The following is a 15,487-nucleotide window of genomic DNA, read 5'->3' as shown; positions in this document are numbered from 1 at the left end:
CTCCCTGAGAGGAATTTTGCCCCTAAACTTCTTGGGTCTTGGGATTTCAACCTGTATTTCCATGAAAGACCCTAGATCAGGCTTGCTGAGCCTGCTTTTATGTGTGCAGAGAGGTAAGTGCAGCTTTATGCAAAGACCTACCAATAGAGCAAAAATCTACAGCTTTCTCACCCACCTACTTCATTTTAAGTGATACAAAAATCCCAGCTATGTGCAATGTATGCACACAAAACAGAGCAGCCAAACAGGGAGAAAAAATATCTGCCCACCTTGTATCCCACTTCTGTGCTGCCTCCATTGCTTGGCAAGCTCCAAGTGGACATGCAGTAACGTACTTAGGGTGGGGAACAGCTTAAAGGACAGTAAAAACGTACATTGTGCATTCAGTTCACTGAAGAAATTGCTGAGCTGTTGCTTGTTTAAATACCAGACCCATAGTTAAGTTGAAAAGAAGTTTTACTCTTCATTCAGTTTTCTCTTCCAAGTGCATCTCAACTTCTAGTTTAGAAAAATCAAAATATGCTGAAAAACAGCAGCTTCAATATGCCTTCAATCCAAGGAGGTAATGGTGGTAGTGTCTTTTTGGTATTCTAATATTTAAAATCAACCTTTGTCTATTTATTACAATCTACCTTTCTCATTTCTATGTGCTCGTCCTGTATTTCTTTCTTACAAGCCATCAAGATTGTTGTTCACTTCAGAATCTCTCTAGATGCGCTTGAGTTTTTTGCAGCACTAAGAACCCAGAGAGGGATTAGAAACTAATAACATGTTGGTAATCACCATCGTGTATTTTAATCACTGAAGTGCACTCTCAAATTACACTAGAATTAGAATTGCCAGAATTCAAGTTCCTGACATCATCCTTTTCTAACCTGAATCTCTACTTTGGCTCTTTGAGTTACATACTCCTGTGCAAAGTAGATGCGCATTACTAGCTCAAGTCTCCTCTAAATAGTAGGGACTGTTTGCAGTCTCTTTATAAAACAAAACAGCATACCCCTGAGAAGAAGAAAAGGAGACAAAAGCTCAATACAACAGATTGATAAAGGTAACCTCAAAGCTAATTGTCTTTTTTTTCAAAGGAATATTTTACAGCTATTTATATCCACTCTGTGTCAGCTTTGCAGGACTGCCACATTGGGCTAGGTATGCTGCCTAGTCCACAGTAGCATAGTACAGCAACGATTTTAGTTACAGTAAATTCACGAATACAAGCCGCACTGAGTATAAGCCGCATCTCTGGGTGTTGGCAAATATTTCGGTTTTTGTCCATAAATAAGCTGCACCCGAATATAAGCTGCTTTGTCGTTCGCAGCGAGGACCCGCGTGCAATTAGTAACAGAACCGCCGGAGGGCGGGGTTTACTGGCTGAGCTAAGGCTGTGCAGGCTTGGCCCGCTAGGGGCTGCTGACGGGGCCAGGTGGCCCAGTCCAGTGCTGCCGCTCGGGGCCGGCCGCCGCTGCCACTGGGCTCGGTCACCCCGGGTCGGCGCTGCCCCGTGGTGGCAGGCAGGGACAGAGCTTCCCCCGCTCCTACGGCAGCGGCGGCGGGCAGGGACGGAGCTTTCCCACGCCCGTGGCGCCGGCGGCGGGCAGGGATGGAGCTTTCCTGCGCCCGTGGCGCCGGCGGCGGGCGCGGACAAAGCACCCCGCCTCCTCCCCGAGCCGCGGCAATGGCTGCGCAGGACTCCCGTCGGCTCCCGGAGCCGCGGCAATGGCGGTGCCCCCCTCCCCGTTGGCTCCCCAGGCCGCGGCAATGGCGGTGCAGGGCCCCCGTCGGCTCCCCGAGCCGCGGCAATGGTGGCGCGCCCCCCCACTCGTCCTCCCCCGGGCTGCGGCAGAGGAGGGAAGAAGAGAGCTCTCCCGCCTCTCTCCCCGCCCCCCGTGCTGCCTGCAGGGAGCCAGGGCAACACAGTAACACTGTAACAATCGCGGAATGCCGGCTTTTACTGGCAGGTGCTTGGCTCGGCGCCCTGGCTGGCACGTCTGGGGTTGTAAATGTCAGAAATTATTCACATATTAGCCGCCCCCGACTATTAGCCACACTTCCGGGTTTCCACCAAAATTTTTGTCAAATTGCTGCGGCTTGTATTCGTGAAATTACTGTAATTTTCTTCTTTTCCACCCAGCCTCAGGACTTATTCAACCACCAAGTTGCCCTGCAAATGCCATGTTTCCAAAAGCCCATTTCAATTTTGGCTCATGTAACATATCCCATTAAATCAGTATGACTGGTTCTCTTTGATTCCCAGGGTACCTGTTTTCAGGGAGAGGTTCAGGCTGAGAAAACATGACAGGAGAGTAACAGTTTGCTCACTAGCCCAGACTAATTCACCACATTATAAGAGCCAAAACTACAACATAAGTCAATGGCATTACATATAAGCAAGTTTCACCAGGGGAAACACTGGAAGAGAATCTCCACTGGTCATACCTGGCCTCCCTTGAATGTACACAGCTCAGGAAGAACTGCAGAACAGGGTATGAGCCGTGCAGGCAGATTTCAGGGCACAGAGCAGCAGGTACAGACCCACAAGCCCCTTTGAGAGCACTTATTTTCCAAAGCAGGTGCTAAGGCCAACCTGCTGGAACTTTTGCCTTCCACAGTCTTGCCAAAGCCCAGTGTAGATGTGAATTTTGCTGGCTCTGCCAGAGTTCACACTGATTCTTTTGTTACAGGGAGGCAATTGCAGACTGGCTTCAGCCCACAGGATTCCAGGGCCAGCAGGACCCAGCTCCCCATCCCTTTCTGTGTATCTGCCCTGGTTTCCTCCCACAGGAAACAGGGATGGCACAATCAGACCTCAAGGGAAGCATTAGATGCGAAAGATGCACCTGAGGCTGGTGCCACAAGGAGAACACAAGCATGAGGACAAAAAAGACCAGCCGAGCTAAGGGCAAAGTTGCCATGAAAACAGACAGGGGTCACCATGTCTGTTTCAGCAAGAGCAGGATGGAAAGCTCAGCTGCTGTGTAAAATCCAGCAGACCTGAATGCCTTCCTTCACAAGCGTGATTTCACCCACTCACCCATTTTCACATTAGACATTAGTGATCAATAATGCCAGGCAGTGACACAAAGCAAATTGTTTATTCAGATCAATCTTTTAATCCCATGTTGCCCTTTAAAATAAATTAGCAAACAAACTCTTGCATGAACTATGCCCTAAATCATAATGTGGTCACAGGACAAAAAATTCCCATCAGAGGAAAAAAAAATCACTTTTTTGGAACTAGTGTTGGTTTCACTGATTTGTTTCTTCTCAAAACATTAGGATTCTGCAAAATTTTAATCTGACACAAAAATCAGAATGCAGTAAACAGTAGATTCTTTCCTCAATAACACGTTAGTTAAATGTCGATAAAGTAATACCAATACTTTAACAAGGGAACTGCTTCTACAAAATTCTGATAAAACCATTCCTGGAAAACATTTTTTAAAAATGTTTCAGTTGGTTTTGATGTGTGGTACCAATCTATTTTACTGGTTAAGTGGATTTAAGAAAAAAAAATATAAAACTCTGACACAGCATTTTGCAGCAGGTTATCTCAATGCACAACAAGCGCTTAGGAATTGAGCCTCAAAACATCTCCGTAAGTCAAGGACTTTACAAGCAGGGAAACTTGCATCAACAGTTATGTCATATGTCAAGATCACACAAGGACACAGCCCTGACTCTTGTGGTGATCATATCATATCACATCACAATATTTTGTAGAAAATTATTTGTTATGACTGTGATAATTACTGTTCAGGTTTCCTAGTAGTGTTATCTCCTGGAATGTAACCATAAGATGGGATGGTTTAGAGTAGAACAGTCTGATTCATTACAAAGCTTTTTCAGATTTAACCCATAACTGCAAGTTTTAAAACACTACCCTGCATGACTCCTCACTCATTTTGATACCAAGAAGGAAGTGCTGCATCACTAAGACTACATAGTAAGGCTGATGTAGCAATGAGCACCAGCTGCATCATTAGAGAAGCACAACTCTACAGACCACAGGCTGCATGTCCCTTCTTTTACTCCAGATTTGAGTTCCCCCTTCTGCCTCTTGTTTTTCTTCTGCTTGGCTTTAAATTTTGGCTTAGCCAGTTGTCAGTGCTCCCCGACACCAATTCCCAAGGGACTTGTCTTGCCCTCATCACCAGCAGGTGTCACATTGAAGGATGTGAAGTACCTTTGCTGCCCAGCTCAGGCTGCAGTCCCTGCTCCAGGGTTTGCTGGGGAAAGCCCCTTCCCCCTGCTGGGGCACAAGTTAGCGCCAGCACCTTGAGCAACCCCACGCCTGTGGTCTTCTACTTGCACCATCTCTCTCCACAACCAAGAGATGAAAAGTTTCCCTTGACAGCTACCCACAGCACCAGGCTATCAGGCAGCTGGTCTAACTCCTTACTAGCTGCTTTCTAATCACAAGATTATTTGTTGATTAATAGTTGCATATTTCTGTAAAAGAGAAAAATGCCTCTCTGTGAAAAAGTTTAAATATATAAAAACACTTCATAAAAATATTTATTATAAAAATGAAATGCCCCATGAGCCTGTAAACTTTGCCTGTAAAATCTCCATTAACTGGAATAATTTTAAATACAGTCATTCATTCAGGCTCTTCTCTGCCCTCTCCAGTAAGATTTTAAGATAGCCAACAGAAATGCCACTTTTCTTGTACTTCGATCCTCCTGCAACCCGTTTTTCTTCTTATTTTTTGTTTACAATACAACAGTTTGATTTCACAATGATGGCAGTTTTCTTTGGAGGCATCATTTGTCTTTGCTTTTAATAGAGTTCAGCGTGGCCTGATTCTGAGCCCTTCTTACAGAGTGGGTTTGAGGTCTGATTGGTAAGAGGAGCAATACCAAGACGCTTAGGATGTGCATGTGAAAATACACAGACCTGGAAAGAGAAGCAGAAAGAATATTATATTTTTGTTGGGAATAACATAAATTCTGCAACCCCAATATGCAGAATTTAGTGCTAAGGGATGAATGCAGAATGTATGGACCTGACCTAGAAAGCACAAAGATATACCCTTGAATTTCACACAGTCTTGGAATACGGTGTCTGCTGGCATGGATGAAAATGCTGCTGTGGATGATAATGAAGCAAGGAAACCATCAGCAAACCCTAGAATCCAAAGTCTGACAGCTCAGATAAACCCATGCAATTCAACCCCATACTTATTCAGCCCATCTCTCTTTTAATGTTAGAATACACAAGGCCAAGTTCTGAAGAAATATCATTCATGCTTCAAAAAAATTGTAAAAAGTGACAGAAAGAAAAAAATTCAATCAAAGTGCTGAGATCTGACATAAATCAAAACACTCAGCTTTTAGCTGGAGAAGGTCAGGTAATGACTTTTACAGAAGGCTTGCATTTTTGAAGGTAATTGCTCAGAGCTATCTGTATTTGGTATGTTACTAAACATCAAATATTTTTATTTCAAATAATTCAGTATACACAAGGTTGAAGAGAAATAAAAAATACTTAAACCAAATAGATGAGGTTCTGGCAGCTTGGGGAATGTGATGTTTAAGGCCAGTATGGTCCAGCTGTTAAACATAGCAATGCATATTTCTGTGGTCTCACTTATGCTTCTTACTATAGTTCTTAATACCCTTGTGAGGTGCTTAAAACAGCTGCTTGTGGTGTGAAGCGCTCCAAAAATTCATGCCCTAGTCCAAAAGCATAACATTTCCTTGCTTACGAGTCTCTAAGTTTAAATGTTAACTATGTTCGAAGTTAACCAGGGGAAAATTCACCAGGACAAAATTATTAAGAAATGAAGCTAAGAAAGATTTGGAGTAATTTTTACTCCATGGCAAGTTTTCTGTGTTGAAATCAAATGTTTCAAGAAACAGGAATAGAAAATGTCGAAATTCAACCTCCTGCAAACAGACAGCAGCTATCTTGACTACCAGTTTTGTGTCTTTTATGTTGGAGGAGGGAACTGTCTTTCTTCTGAACTAAAAGCTGTTAGTCTGCATTGACAGTAAAACAAGAGTAAAGTCATGTAGTCCCATCTTCCTTTTCTAATTATTTTCTCACTTTCTCTATTTCAACTTGGTTTTATAAGAGCACACTGAATGTAGTCTGCAACGCCAGTGTTTTCTTATTTTTAAGGAATGTGGGAAAGTACTCACTTTGTAAGAAAAGTAGCATATTTTTGTAATGAAAAGCATACTCATTTCAAGGAGCAATGCTCTGCCAGGAGCCCTCCATATCTCCTATTGATTGATCACACCTCCTCTTATATGCATTCAGCAGCTGGAAGCCTGGTCTTTGCTCAGCACCTCCTTCCTACTGCCAACTCACATTATTCTTTACCTCTTCAGCCTCGGCTACTGCTAATGGTTGAGATCCAACTGTTTTCAAAATGGAAACTGAGAATATGAAAGGTCATGTAAGGACACGGAATGAGAAGAACAACCAAAGTGCTCTGCCTTGGCATTGTTATAATCTCATTACATTACAGGAGAGCAAAAATCACCTCTTACACTTTAGCAAGCATCCCATCTGAGCTCCTTTCAAATTTGATGGAATTCTAGCTGCCCTTCAGCATGGTTTGGGTTATTTAACAAAAGTCTATGCCACCCTGGAGATGAAAGTCAAAGGGAGAGGACTTACTTGTAAAACTTGATGGTGGGCTCCACAGCCAGCATAACGAATGGTGCGACAGTGTAGCACACAGCCAGCTGAGTGACCGCCCAGGTAACAACGTCGTAGGCTATCTTGAGAGGCACTGACGAGAGGAAGTAATGCCTGCAGTTGTTTCTTATCTACAGGTCAAGGAAAAGTAAGCAGAAAATTATATCAATTCATTTCTTAGGTAAAGTCACATGGACACACAGCTGTGCACGACTCTGCTTACCATCAGCACAGGAAGGTTTGTACAGCAGTTACAAAGCACTGGGGGCAGATCTGTACGGACTGGCATATTCCAGACCTCACAGTCAACCAGTGGCAAACAGAGAAGTGGCCCCCAGTTTTCTCTGTCATAACCACAGAGTGTAGACTCTCTCATTCTGGGCGTCTGTCACAGTATTTTTTGGGAGAGAAGTTGTTCCTCCCTCCTGCTTTTCATTTCTTACTGGTTATCAACAGTAAATCAAAACTACTTTAAATGAACAAATAAGTGCATATACCTAAAAGTGTGTGCCGTTCCCTAGAGATTTTAAGTTAGTTTCACTTCTCTGAAATCCTCATAAATGAGAGGCAAAGCACATGTTCAGCAATCTGCTCTAGGGATAGTGGTTAATACTGGTCACTAGTTTAATTCTCCTTTCAGATTAACCTGGTTATTTATCTGGAGTCAAACTCCAAAAGACAACAGTGGTGCTTCCCAGCCCTGCGTAAGTTTCTGGTTCAGCCTGAAAGATCAGCAGTGATAAATTTAACAACAGTGAGACATGACCCCTGTTCTGTCTGGTGACTCTACACAAAATAAACACAGGCATCATTTTACTGCATCAACTCCATCTACACAAATTTTTCAGGTTTGGGCTAATGCTCAATCCCCAGCAGCTTCTTGTGCAAGACTGGGCCTAGAGTTAATTACAAGCCAACATACAGGCAACATGACCCAGCAGAAGTCTGGAATCCAGCATGACCTTGAATTCCAAGTTAATTTGACTGCATGGACATAGCTGGTGGGACCCTTAACTGTACATCCTCAAGCAGCATTTCCTCTGACAGCCAGGGGCAGCAGTGCATCACATCCAGAACTGGCACTGGTTATAACTGCTGGATACTTTGCAATTAGCATCAATACAGAACAGAGTTTCAGCAAACATCAAGCCTGCAAAGGCATGAAAGAGGGCTCACAGCAGGGACAAGCTGCCTGGCCATGTGAGGGTGCAGCTGACAGCTGGATAGTGTCTAGCAGGGGCCTTAGAAGAGAACAATGAAAGGTACATACTGCTCTGGCTGCGAGTGTGATAAGGATTCCAGTGAGAAACGTAAAATAATATCCAGGATAGATACCATGCCACAGGGCCGACAGGATAAATGTTAAAGCCGTAGGGTACCAGGGAGCTCTGTCATAGCAGACCCTGCAAAAATGAAAACAAAACAGAAGAGCTTGAACAATGGCCACTGTGCTTGAAACCCTTCTGTTTCTGAGGTATTACTACTCTGTTTTCTTAGGGATCTTATCTTGGTTCAGTCACAGACTAGGGCATGAGGCACTCTCCCTTCATTTAAATGGAGGTTTAGATGGAATGAGGAAGCACACTTAAATGCAAATGAGCTTCCAAAGAATGCCTGTACAAGTATTTCTGGTGCTCAAAGCATTTAAATCAATAATGGAAAAAAGGGCAGGCAAGACTGTGTTCACTTTTACATTTCTATCTGGAGTCATACATTGCCCTTCCAAGCTCTGTTGACAGATCAAGAGCAAGTTGAAAGACAGAGAGATGTGACCCCACCCTTCACTCTACTGAAGAGAAGTATTTTTAGGCACAGTTATCTGGCAGATGCTGGGAACAACAGGGAGTGCCGTAAACTATTGCAAAACAGGGGATTCCAGCTAACTTTAGCAGCAAAAATTTTACTTCCAAGATGCAAGGATAACAGTTCAAGAAAACAACACCCAGTCTATTTGGTTATCTGAAGTTTAAATCAAATTCTGTGCTCCACAGAAACGAGTCGAGATAATGCATTTCTTACCAGGAATCATTTCAATAATGAAAAATAGCAGACATTGACTTTTAAGATGTATGGGTTTACCATCATTATAGCTACAATAACTAAAATAAATCTATGCCTGAATTTCAGACACTGTGATGACTGTATGCTCAGCTTTAATCACACCAGAATGTGAAATGAGTAATGAGACACAGTACAATCTATAAAATTTGGATTTATGCTAGTGTTTTTAATATGTGCCTTAACAGTCACAGGTCAAAATAAGATCGTCTCAGTGCTATAAGTCTCTTCCCCATATCCTAAACAAGGACTTCCTGGCAAGCATCTTAGGGTAACTCCAAACAGACTCCACTGGGGCTCTGAAGATTTTGACCTTATTTCTCACTTAATTTCTGGATCCCAGTGACACATCAAGACTCACCTCTGTGTGGGAAACATAGCAAAGCAAAACAGTACAGGAAAGATAATGAAGGGAAACAACAAAATGTTATTGCTTTCTATTATGGAAGTTTTGAACAGTTTGTTTATGACTTTGCTGCTCATATATAAAATAGGAGCATTTTATACTTACGGCAATAAAACTTTACAGCCTCAAATACCCTTGTATTGCACCAACTATTACAGACACAGGAAACAAAGGAAGAACAAGAGTCTATACACTTGTGAGAGTCACCAGTCAGCATTTTTCCAGACCCTGGAGAGCTTTTGGATCTCACAAGCATGTAACTGTTTCATTACTCTTACCGTTTCAGCCAGGCAGCTGTCTGAATGTTCCAGTTTTCAATGTACATTTTAAAACTTGTTGCAGTCTAAGAAAGAAGTTCACATGAACTGTTAGCAATGAAGCCTGTAAAATACTACTTGCAATTTAAATTAGTGAGGAGGTACATGGAAAATATTAATTCTAGCAGCCAACTTTTATGAAGACTGTGCCACAATCCATCATTATACTAATATGACTTGGGAGGGACATTAACTAGGCTGATGGCTCACTGCTAACACTTGGCACTTGCTCTAAAATCTCACTTTGTTTCATATAATTAAATACAGTGTTTGGCTACTTTTCAAATAATGGGAAATCTGAGAAGTTTTCTTGTTTTTCAGGCTTTACCTTCCTTTCAGTTCATAAACAGCTTTATTTCTGGAAGAAATATCTTGCCTTCCATTATGCAATCTGGACTTCCCTACAGTACTATCAAAACAAAGTGTTATTAAAAACAATCCAAATTATTATTATTATTATTATTATTATTACTACTACTACTATTTGGAGAAAGAAGGAGGAACACTGAAAAACATGGGCAAAAAGATGACTAGATTTAGAAGCCAATTCTCAACCTACTGCTAAGCTTGAGAAAGCAGAGTGGACTCCAGTATCCTGAGAGAACCACCCATACCTCCTCCTCTGAATTCCCCCAGCTCTAGGGGACTTGTTCAGCATTGGCTCCCCTACTGCTGATCAGCTTCACCTCTCAACTCCACCTTGGTCCCTCGCCTGCTGGCAGAAACCTCCAGGGACACCCTGGCCAAGTGGGGACATGATTCAGTGACACTGTGATATTTTGCTGTATCAGCCAAAGGCACACTGAAAAAATGGATTAAGGGCAAAGGCCTCCACGGGGAATGAGCAGATATCTTTGCACTTCCACACAGAATCCTTAAATCTGGCATTTCATCCTCTGCATTTAAAGAGTTAAAATTATTAGCAATTCCCAATGCAGCACCGCCACATTTTAATTGCATTACTGCACCAAGAGGAGCCAAGAAAAACAAAGTTTCTCTTCCAGCTAATATTGTCACTCTCTTTTGGCCTCCTTTAGGTTCCCCTGTTACATTACCAAGAGAGGAAGTAGTTGCTGGCTGTCAAAACAAGCATGCTGCCAAGGCTTTCAAGTCCCCCACGTGCGCTTGGCCCCTGTCATGTTTTAAGGCCCACACAACTCCTTCCATGTGCTTATCTTTTCTACATATCAGATAGTCACATTTAGCACTCAAGTTCTCAACTCTGAGGAAATTTTCCACGTGCAGGTGACTATACACCTGCTGGATAGATAGATAGATAGATAGATAGATAGATAGATAGATAGATAGATAGATAGATAGATAGATAGATAGATAGATAGACAGATAGACTGTATCTGTACACACTGTACAATCAAACTTCAACTCCCAGCATTGCTGTTGGCACATAAGTGGTGGTTCAAGGCTTACCCAAAGCCATGGTCTCTGTAGCCTCTCTCTTTCTCATTGCACACATGATCAAATCAGACAGCACCCTATTTTATGCTCTTGAAAACAATTTCTGATCTCTGTTGCCTATATGACCAGTAAAGGAAGTAAGTTTTGAGAGGCCATCAGTTCAGTGGGTAGAGAGGAGCAAAGGCTTCTGTTTCCTTCATTTGGCTTGACTGAAGAGTACTGGCTGCATTTTACTTTCCTCCTTCAAATAGAAGTTGTCTCAGCTCATCAAAGTAAGAATCATCTCCTGCCCCAAAACTGAATCAGATACAGCTCTCAGAGTGGTATCTGGGGTGCTGTTGTCATCAAGAAGTATAAAGCTTTTCTGGGCCATGTATCTTGTACTCATCAAGGAGTACACTGAGGATTAATCAGGGTGGAAAAGGAAAAAGAGAAAGGGAATGTATAATGAGACTTACAATTTTGGCATCTTCAGTGAAGTATTACAGAGGCTCTTTTATTTTTGAGAAGAGCTATTACAGCACATTCACTAAGTCACAGATTGTTCAGCAATAAAGCAGTCAACTTATTTTTATCTGTGATTACTTTTAAAATCACAACTGGAGAATTGCAGAGAGAGGCTCCTCCTATTTCTAAAAAAGAAGCCTTAGAAAGCAGTTGCAGACACATAAATATTTCCACATCTCACTGGCACTCATAAAATATTCTTCAGGGCAAACAAATTATATGGGTCATCTTTTGCATTAGAGACACAAACATGAATAGTTTTCCAAAGGATAGTGGATCTTAAAAGTATGCAGTAGTCACAAGGAAGGAGTGACAGATGTTGTGAGAAACAGTGTGGCTCGCTGCACAGTGCTCCAGATCAGCTCCATCTGAGGTCTGTGTGCCCCTGTCAGCTCCCACTGCTGTTTGTACCTGTTACGCCTCCCACCCTTGCTTTTCTCCATGTACCAGAGGCAACACAGCCCTTGCACGTGTCTGTGCCACTTGTGGCAGCCTCTTTCTCTACCATCACTCAACTGGGCTACAAAAGTGAAAGATTGTTAGAAGTAAATAAACAGAACACACCACAGATGGTGAAGAATCATAGCTGCGAACAATTTACTGACCCACTGAGCTCAGCCACAATCTACAGTGACTGACTGCTCATTTATTAAATATCTGATATAATTATTTATTAGCCCTCACTAAACTATTTAGAAATACAACCTGAATACAGAGCATGAGGAAGCCTGTGAGACAGACACATTTTACTGTCCAACAGATAAAATACAAAACCTCTTCATGCTAAAGAGGAGCAGCCTGAAAGTAGATTTACTTTCCTTTCAGTAAAGCCTTTACCCACTATCATGCTCATTTCTGTATAATTATGCCAATGCAGCCACTCCTTTATCTCACCTCAATGTTCCAGATATTCAAATTGGACAACAGATCCCAGCGGAAAGTGCCTCTCTCATCAACTCCACTGAATCCATAACCAGCTGCATTGTTGACTGCATCTGCTGCAATGTCAAAGCAAAACAGGTCAAAATCAGACTGCTGGAAGAGACATGTTTTCTTACAAGTCGATCTGGCACTAAACAAACTTTCAAGCCAGTTTTGTATGATTTAGCAACCTCTCTTTCTAGAAGAAGCTTCTTCTTTGCAAAAGGACATTACTATAAGGCTACACAAGAGTCGTTTCCTAAAAAGGAAACGCTAGTTACTCCTTGTGCAGAAGAAATAAATTAATAAAATAACAACGAATATAAATCATTTTTCCTATTATTTGGCCTTTATTATTCGTCTGAGACAGATATTGCCATAAAATGAATGAGCATTTTTCTCCAAAGGGCAGCTGGATGTCACAGCATTTTCCAGAATTCAAAAAAACCTGTAATATCTCAAAGACATGCTTATTACTTTTATTAAGAGTTCCAATATGGCTGTGTTAATTAAGACTGTCAGAATCCAGAATTCTGCAGACAAAGCCTTTTGCTAATCCTGTTGCTGAGTGTCTCAATAAAGTGTTCCAACATCCCTATGAACCAAAATACTGAGTAACTTCAGTTACACACTTAGTTGCTTTGAAGCAAGTAGAAGCTTGGATAAGAGTAGACATTACACACTGATGCACTCTTGTCCACTGCCTCCCCTGTCAGAGGGTTTGGGAGTCACCTCATCACTGGGTCTCAAGATTCTGATTTCAATGTCCCCTGCCAGAAATACCTACTTTTAGTACTAAGAAAACAGAAGGGAGAGTTCATTATTGTCTCTAGGTCATTAGTTGCAGCCAACACTGAGGATCATTAGAAGAAAAAGAGAAGCGCAAATACAGGTGAGACTTTTCCTTCTAGGTCATTTACAAAACACAAGCCTGGCTATTCTTTAAAAAGGTCAGTATTTCTTCCCCAGGAACGAAAACTGATTTTACTTTGTAAATGCTGTGAGTACAGGCACAAGCTCATGGAGGATCCTTGGCACACGAAACTAGGGAGGGAACCTAATTACAAGACTAACAATAAATAAATAAACAAGCAACCTTCTCTAACCTGAAACTTTCTGCTTTGTTTTCCATTTTTCTTAATGAGATAGATTTTACTGATGGAAAGAAAGCTCTCCGTACTTTTAGTTTTCTCCCTGTTTTAAAAACCCTCAAACAATAAACAACTACCCTGCCTGAAGTTGGCCCACAGGATCCTACCCTGTCTCAGAGACTGCAGCTGCACATAACCATCCCCCCAGAGCAGTGGATTTGCTCCCCCTTGCTCCAATGGTAGCAGGACCAAATAATTAGTGTTTCTTTGCCAAAACCAAGAAAACAGGAATCATGGAATGAGCAATAATGATAAAGTACTGGAATGGTCTGCCTGGAGAAGTTGTGGAGTCACCATCCCTGGATGTGTTTAAAAAATACTGGATGTGGCACTTGGTGCCATGATCTAGTTGAGGTGTTGGGGCATGGGTTGGACTCGATGATCTTGAAGGTCTCTTCCAACATAGTGATTCCGTGAATTCTGTAAATAATTATACAGCAGACCCCTTGGCCGTTTGCTTCCCAGGCTGCTGTGGGCAGAGCAAGGTGTGAAGCACAGGAAGATCCCAGCTGTGCACCCTCAGGCTGCTCACAAAACCCAAACCTCCACACGCTCCACAGAGCTTCATGTCCCAGCAGGCTTGAGAAGCTCAGGCTCAGTATAGCTCTCACAGCTCCTTGGATGGAGGCACCTGGCCCAAAGTGGTTTTGTGTTCCCAGGACCATCACTAATGCAGCGAGAAGCCGAATTTTCTTTCCATGGATCTGGAGGAATCCAGCTCCCACACAATAGTGTGCCTGTCCTGTCCTGTCCTGAGGTTATCGACCCGTTTCAGCAGGCGCTTTTGTAATGCCCCAGGCCATGCCACCAGGAGCAATGCTGGGAAAGGATAAAAATGGGATAAAGTGCCTGCTGTTCTGCTGCCTGGATTTGGGATGTGAATAGAGGAGGCCTCACCCTCCACTAGGCAATGCATACTTTTCCATGAGCTGCCTCATTTGTAAGACATTTCTAGATCCTCTACAGCTTGGTCTTGTCACAAATGCAAGTTCAGTTTATCTCTTTAGTAATGGACTTCCAGTTAACTATAATGACAGAAAAAAATGGAGGCAAAAATTTAACATTGGATCCCACGAAAGTAAGTTTGTGAGCAAGTCATTCTTTATCTCAAAGCCTTTCCCATCCCACACATGCCAGTCCTGGCTGCCTTCCCCGAATCTGACAGTTTTATTCCCAGAAGTTTAATCACAGTCTTGCAATGAATTTCCCTGGCTATTTCCATTCCATCTCAGTGACACTCTGCTCAGCTTCAAGGTTTATGCATTGCTTGCTGGACTTCCAGAATCTCCCCTACACACAATGTCTTGTAATACCAGCAAAAAAATCCAGGATATTTTCAGCCTGGCATAAAGGATTTGACTCCTCACACATAGATGGTGAAATGTGACTTGAAGAAGGTAAAATGCAAAAGATTATTTTGACCACCAGTATAGTTGGCTCCTTAAAAGAATTGCTTCCTTCTTTAGTGAGCTCTCTTACATCTCCTCTCCCTTTTCCCTGCAGAGATTTTGGTCCTTCCCAAGACTTCCTTTGCTCCCCACAGTTCTCCAATTTCTTCTCAGCACTGCTCAAAGCCAAGGTATGTACAGAACCCCACAGGGTTTTAGAGGCCTAACATCAGCCCCTAAACAAGCACAGAGTCCACTGCCTAAAGGAGCACATCTCCTATGTGAACTACAGGCCTAGGGACAATTTTATTTCCCCCCATCCCAGGTTTCAGACCTCCTCCCCCATTTAGGAACTTATTTTCTAAACACAAAAGTGCATAATGTAGCCAGACTTACCCAATGTCCATGCAAAATAATACTTTGGTTTTGCTGCCTGTGTTACAACATACAGGTAACCAAGTCTTGACAAGAAGGGAGTTTTATCAAGAAATTCGTTATCAATAATATACGCCATAGGAAAGTTCTTGGTAAGTGTCAAGAATAAAATGAGAGATACTAGTGTGATACACAGCTTGTACATCACTGCTCCCTAAAAAGCACAAACAATAAAACATTCATTAGAAACATTTGCTCAAGTGGAAGAACAAGGCAATGCTCATGACATACAAAAACAAT

At 42.4% G+C, this 15,487-nt stretch overlaps 1 protein-coding gene across 3 annotated transcripts in view; it reads right to left on the bottom strand.

The window, feature by feature from the left end:
• Window positions 1-3,073: 3,073 nt before the first annotated feature.
• MBOAT1 (membrane bound O-acyltransferase domain containing 1) overlaps window positions 3,074-15,487 on the bottom strand; it is a 56,623-nt gene continuing 44,209 nt past the window's right edge. For 2 of the 3 annotated variants that reach the window (XM_033061774.1, XM_033061782.1), the window contains 6 exons: window positions 15,209-15,401; window positions 12,247-12,350; window positions 9,391-9,455; window positions 7,919-8,051; window positions 6,628-6,779; window positions 3,074-4,896 (listed from right to left, as the gene is read on the bottom strand). In XM_033061774.1, the coding sequence (XP_032917665.1) occupies window positions 4,764-4,896; window positions 6,628-6,779; window positions 7,919-8,051; window positions 9,391-9,455; window positions 12,247-12,350; window positions 15,209-15,401 (780 nt within the window). In that variant the 3' untranslated portion in view covers window positions 3,074-4,763. The remainder of the gene's footprint in view (window positions 4,897-6,627; window positions 6,780-7,918; window positions 8,052-9,390; window positions 9,456-12,246; window positions 12,351-15,208; window positions 15,402-15,487) is intronic. The other variant, XM_033061793.1, reaches the window with a different exon arrangement.

The sequence above is a fragment of the Catharus ustulatus genome, chromosome 1 (assembly GCF_009819885.2).
Source record: "Catharus ustulatus isolate bCatUst1 chromosome 1, bCatUst1.pri.v2, whole genome shotgun sequence".
Taxonomy (NCBI): Eukaryota; Metazoa; Chordata; class Aves; order Passeriformes; family Turdidae; genus Catharus; species Catharus ustulatus.
This window is presented reverse-complemented; position numbering and strand designations above follow the sequence as displayed.